The 6,666-nt window shown below is 37.9% G+C and overlaps 1 protein-coding gene across 1 annotated transcript; it reads left to right on the top strand.

Moving 5' to 3' along the window:
• Positions 1–505: 505 nt before the first annotated feature.
• On the top strand, positions 506–5,818 carry DMP1 (dentin matrix acidic phosphoprotein 1; the record flags this gene model as incomplete). The annotated part of the gene is made up of 5 exons (XM_084233281.1): positions 506–559; positions 1,006–1,053; positions 2,469–2,501; positions 2,700–2,747; positions 4,490–5,818. 5 exons carry the CDS (start codon positions 506–508, stop codon positions 5,816–5,818), a joined length of 1,512 nt encoding a protein of 503 aa, XP_084089407.1.
• Between the last annotated feature and the right edge of the window lie 848 nt (positions 5,819–6,666).

The raw sequence follows: 6,666 nt of genomic DNA, 5'->3' as shown, positions 1-6,666 counted from the left end.
TTACCCATTCCAGTGTATATTTCAAATGGGTTTAAGTTCATTCAGAGTTGTATAAGCCTCACCAAGATAATTTTTAGAATACTTTCATCACCCCAAAATGCAACCCTTACCTATCATTCTAAGATGACCCCATGTCCCCTAATCTGAGGCAACCAACCATCTACTTTCTCTCTCTATAGATTTGCCTATTTTAGATGTTTCATATGAATAGAATCATACAGAATGTGGTCTTTTGTGTCTGGCCTTTTTCACTTGGTATGATGCTTTCAAGATTCCTCTTCATTGTAGCATGCATGAGCACTCCACTCCCTTTTATGGCTGAATATTTTATTGTCTGGCTATGTATAAGACATTTCTTTCTCCATTCATTAGCTCATGGATAGTTAGATGAGATTTTTTTTTTTTTAAGTGGGAAGAACTATAAGAAGTTGACACTCCTATATTTCTAAGGCATGGAAAAAAACATCTCTGCTTTTCATTATAGGTAGAGACATCACACCTGGCTATGAAGATCAGCATCCTGTTTGTGTTTTTTTGGGGGTTGTCCTGTGCTCTCCCAGTAAGTATTGGGGTGGGAATATTGAAAAATGAGTTCATATACCTAAAATTCTGCAATTTCCGTTATGTATGAGCCAAGGAGGTTTGGTATGTTCCTGTCAGGTGAAAGGAAATAGTTGCTTAGGAAGTTGTTATCTTTAAAATATCATTTGATTTATTTCTTTTCTTTATATTTGTAATTCATTATACAGCTATGATTTTCATTTTTGTTCCTCACAAGCAGTTGTTCTCAAAGTGCCATCCTCAGACTAGCAGTATAAACATCAGTAGGACTTTGCTAAAAATGTAAATTCTTGGGTCTGTCTCAGGATGGGGCACAGCAATCTGTGCCAGGTTTCCAGGAGATTCTAATGCATATTAAAATTTGACTATTAGTTATACAAAGTGTTAATAGCCTTTGCCATGGAAATTTTCCTATGGGTTGACCATATGCACTATATTTTCTAGGTAGTCAGGTATCAAAATCCTGGATTTGAGAGCTCTGAAGAGTGGAAGGTGAGTAGAAATGACTTTTTGGAAATATTTAGAAAATCAGAGTCATAGTTTTTAATTCATTTGATTCAATTCTAACTGAATAGTATAATTTAAGGAGGAAGTAGTTTTTCCATAATGGATGTTTATAATAGTGCAAGGGGCTAGATGACAATGAACCAAGACTTTCCATGAAGGATTAAATGCCATCGCCGGGCATGGTTCTGCATGTTTTACATGAATTAGCTTTGTCAATCTTTACAACTCAGTGAATTGGGTATTGTATTTTATTCTTATTTTATAAATGAGAACACTGGGACACAGTGTGCTGTGTAGGTTTTACAGTTAATGATTGTTAGAGTCCAGCTTTGAACTCAGGCCACTCACTCCAGGATCCACATTCTTTACTACATTCTTTAATCTCTCTCAGGAAGGTGACATGTTTAAGAGGTCAGTGTCACATGGCAAACAAAGTCATTATAGATCTTTCCTCTGAAGTGATACACTCAGCCAAACACCACTCAAAGGAATGGGGAGAGTAGGGATTGATAGCTCACATAATATTAAAGACAGTGAAATAAATCAAGACTGCTACTAAATTTTAGATTTAGCATTTGCTTTTAATATGGGTGATCTTATGAGACTCAAAGAAGACTTAATGGTTTTTGCCATTCCATTTTGCCTACTACTGAATTTTACAAAGTATTCTCACACTGGATCATTTATTAAGTTTATGCCACAATGAAGAGTTAAAAAAATGCACCCATAGGTGCATTGGTGAAGGAAATTATATGGGGACTACACTTGAGGGGGTGAAGGGAAACAGATATTGTTTAAAAATGAACAATGATGTAAAAAATTTAATAAAAAAATATAAAACAAACAAAAAAAGCACCCATAGGTACTTGCTGCTTGTATCTTCACAGCAACCCTGAAGAGTTAGCATAATAGGTAGTCATTTTCTTATTTTATGAATAACAAACTGAATTCAGGTATAGTGAAATGCCCAAATTCACAGAGTGGCCAACCAAGACATAATGAATTTCAATGGTAATACCAAGACTGTTGGTTTTTAGGGTTAAAACTAAAACCAGTGAGCTAACTGGGACTACATCTAGAGTTTGAATTCCAATGAAGTTTTTCCTATACTATAGTTCCTCTAACTACTGTCTGAACAATGAACTTCAAAAAATTTTGTTTTTCTCTAAGTGAGATCTCAGAAATGCAAAAATCTCACATCTTTTATATCACAAGAACTTTTCAAGCCCACTAGTGTTCTTACATTCATTTTCCAGTCATTTCACCATAAAACTTCATGACAAATCATTTAAGTATGATTACATATCAAGAAACTGAAGCAATTACCCAATTATTTTAAATATTTGTAATGACATAATCCATCTGCGAAGGAGTAACTTGTTTTCTTTCCTTTATTTCAGGGTCATTTGACTCAGACACCGACACCACCTTTGGTAAGTATTTCATTATTTTTTGTTATAAACATCTTATGAATTAACTTTACTACTTTTCCCATCACCTTAACCCATTTGGATGCAGTAGTTCAAATTATAAGTAATTAATGTGCATCATACGTTGATGGTTGATATTTTTTTCTTTCCTCAGGAATTACGAAAGGCAAAAATAAACTTTTTTTTTTTTTTTCCTTTTAGGGAAGCAGTGAGTCATCTGAAGAAAGAAAAGTTAACTCAGAGACACAGGTAATTAACAGGCTTCTTATAACTTTTCCGGCTATTTAGGAATTGAAGGAAGTGATGTTAGACTAAATTACCTGGCAACTGTTCTAAATATAATATTTTCTAATGATTGGTTATGCAGCTAACCACAAAAAGAGAAGGAAAAATGAGTGGGAGAATCATGTGGACATGCTGTTCATTCCATATTTATCACTGGGGCCAGATTATAGACATTGTGGCCCTAAATGTCCCTCTTAGTTAAAAACACACACACACACACACACAGTTGTTGAATATGTTCGACAAGTAAGAACTCATTCATCAATCCAGTATGTTGCTTTTACAATTGGAGCATTTCAGCTCAGGCAACTGCAATTCTCCTGGCTAATACGAAGTGCCTGCTGGGCCTGGAAGCCTCCCCCAAGTCAAGGCTCATGTTGGTGGAGAGAACAGGCTATCTTCAAGGAGCATTAATGAAATAGTTGCTTTAGTAATGACTTTCTCTTTGAAATAGTCCCATCTGTAGCCCCGGAGTGAGAGGAGTTGACTTAGCGTAGGTCCCTTTAATAAAAATTAGACTTTTTTTTCTTTTTTCTAAGACTAAGTATGATTACTTTCTTAGTTGTTCTGACATTTTACCAAATTTGTGGCCCTCCTGAGGTTGCAGGAATCAAGTTTATCCCTGGAGCTTTGACCAATATTACATTCTATAGTCAACCAGGATTGCAAGATGAATTATTAGGATTTTAATTCCTTTTTACTAAAAGTTTTTTAGAGAAACACTCTAGATACTTATAAGCATATAATTAGGGCAATACTCTTTTCTGGAGACTTTGTGACTTATTGCCTCAGTGTTCCCTGAACTTCAGATCAGGGTAACAGTTCCTGCCTGAAGGGTAGGACACATACCTACCAAGATGTGAAGAACCTTCCAGGGGCATTGCCCTGTATTCCCGATTGGAAACGCAGACATTGATCCTAGGGACATACGGGAAAAGAAAAAGATTGGCAAGTATGCTCTGACATATATGTAAAGATAGAGGATTTTCCTAGAGCATAAAGAATGAAGACCCCCTATCCTTTTATTTTTTTTTAAATCTGTGTTACCCATTGTTTCACTTATGGGGATAACCTCTCTGAATTCACTCAGAGCAGAACTGCTCTCATGGTGACTCTATTTGGTGATCATATTAATTAGAGTCTTCTGAGATTAACTCTGTGTAAATGAGATATAAACATGGTTTGGGTGAGATATATGACTTCCTACAATACATATTTTTTAATTTTAGCTAAAGATTTCATTCTCCTCTTTCATTTTTCCCTTCAGAGTTGATTAAAAATAAAACAAAAACAAAAAACATCATTTGGGTCATTTAAAAATCACCCAATACTTAACTCTGTATTAACCAAAAAAATTGATGAGTGAGCATTACAAACCAATTCTTTAATCCACAAAAAAGTCTCTGAGTTTCCTTTATGGAATTGTGCTTACAATAGGATTTGAGTTTCATAAGCATGATGTCAATAACTTTTTTTTGTGAAAATTTTTGCAGGATTGAGTGAATTGTGTTTGTGTAAAGGGAATGACTAGGTTTTCCTCTTCCTTTCTTCTAACCTCTGGTCGAGATGTAATGAGCAGAAAAGCTGACAATGATTAGAGGATGAGCACAGGAGGAACAAAGCAGAAAGTCCTAGTGGGGCACTAGATAGCACCCTCTTTATCAGCTCCTGGAGTACTGACTGTGTCTGTTAATCCCAAACTGCAGGCAGATGGAGACCCCAGCAACAGCGCCGAGTCAGAGGAGGGTCCTGATGATCATCAATATGTGTATAGATCAGCTGGTGGCTTCTATAAGAGCAGAGATGATAAAGATGATGATGAAGATGACAGTGGAGATGACACCTTTGGAGATGATGACAATGGTCTAGGATCTGAAGAGGGACAAGGAGGAAACTCCAATTTTGGAAGTGATGAAGACTCAGCCGACACCACACAATCCAGGGAGGATAGCACCCCAGATACCACCAGTGAGAGCAGGGACCATGACAGTGAGGATGAGATGAACATCAGGCCCCAGGGAGGTGACTCCACACAAGAGAGCAAGAGTGAGGAGAACTGGGTGGGAGGCAGCAGCGAGGGGGACAGTAGCCATGGGGATGGCTCTGAGTTTGATGATGAAGGAATGCAGAGTGATGATCCAAATGGCAGCAGAAATGAGAGAAGCAACTCCAGAATGAAGAGTGCCAGTGCCGATTCAAAAGAATCAAAAGGGAACAGTGCTGAGCAAACAAACACTCCAGATTCAGGTGATAGCCAATCAACGGAACATTCCAGCAAGAAATTTTTCAGGAAGTCTCGCATTTCTGCGGAAGAGATTAGAGGTGAGCTTGATGAGAACAATACAATGGAAGAAGTCAATAGTGACTCCACAGAAAGCGCCGACACTGAAGAATCTGGTCTCAGTAGGTCCAGTGAGAAGAGTGACAGTGAATCTCAAGAGAGTGAGGAGAACCAGTCCCAGGAAGATAGTGAAAATGTCCAAAACTCCAGCAGTGAGTCTAGTGAAGAGGCTGACCTGCCATCCCAAGAAAACAGCAGTGAGTCTCAGGAAGAGGTGAGTGAGTCCAGGGGTGATAACCCAGATAACACCACCAGCCAATCAGATCAGGAAGTCAGTGACTCCAGTGAAGAGGACAGCATGAACAAACCCTCCGATTCAGAAAGTGAATCCAGAGAGGAACAAGCTGACAGTGAATCTGATGAGAGCCTCAGAGACTCAGAGCAAACCTCGGAGTCCACTGAGGAGAACAGTTCTAGCCAGGAAGGTCTCCAATCTCAAAGCACCTCAACAGAGAGCCAGAGTGATGAAAGTCAGTCTGAGCAGAATAGCCAATCTGAGGAGGATGATGACAGTGATTCTCAGGACAGCAGCAAGTCAAAAGACGAGAGCAACTCGACTGAGAGCAAATCAAGCAGCGAGGAAGGTGGCCAGTCTAAAAACCCTGAGAGAGAAAGCAGAAAGTTAACAGTTGATGCTTATCACAACAAACCCATTGGGGATCAAGATGACAATGACTGCCAAGATGGCTACTAGCATCAGCTTTCCTGAGAAGTGGCCCACACAGTCTTGGGTGCTGGAGAGGGGGAAATCGTTATAACTGTAATTTATTGATTGTTTTTGTATCAGAATGATAACCAGAGGCCATTTCTTTCTGAAAGGAAATAATGGACATTATACTTGTTTTGAGGGTATCGTTAACTATAGAGGTTTTAAATAATGTGGAATAACAATGGAACACACTCAATGACACTGAAAGCAAAGAGGGTTGTGCATTATAGCTCTGCAGCTGAAATAGTTCATAACTCATTAACCTAACAGTTATTGAGGTTCTGTTATATACCAGGCACTGTGCTAGGTGCTAAGGATGTAAAGAAACTTCAGACTCTTTTTCTTGCTCCTGAGGAGCTTATGAGAAGATAAAACGATAGAACTAAAGAGGGATACATAGGAGGGAAACCAAGATTATTACAATTCATTGTGGCAAACACTATGACAGAGGTATAAACAAAACTTATGGGAACACCGAAGAGGGTACCAACTTTGTCTTGGAAAATCAGGTGGGGCTTCACAGCAAAGACACTGGAATGGATCATTGCACAGCATTTCTCTGTTGTAGACAAAAGAAATTTATTATTGGTATAAGCAAAACTATATGATTAAATATTTAATTTGTGAAAGCACTTTTAAATTATGGCACAATGAGGTGTTCTGGATAAACAAACTTTAAGAAAAATAATTACCTTTTGATTTTTATTTTTTCTGGAACTCCAATGAACATTGCCTCACTAACCACAAGAAGATGATATGGAAATTGGGTGACAGAAGGTAGTGGATTGAAATCCTCTTTAAATAGATAAATTTAGCTTTATTTTTTCTAAAAT

The sequence above is a fragment of the Talpa europaea genome (genome assembly GCF_964194135.1).
Source record: "Talpa europaea genome assembly, chromosome: 5".
In the NCBI taxonomy this organism is placed as follows: domain Eukaryota; kingdom Metazoa; phylum Chordata; class Mammalia; order Eulipotyphla; family Talpidae; genus Talpa; species Talpa europaea.
This window is presented reverse-complemented; position numbering and strand designations above follow the sequence as displayed.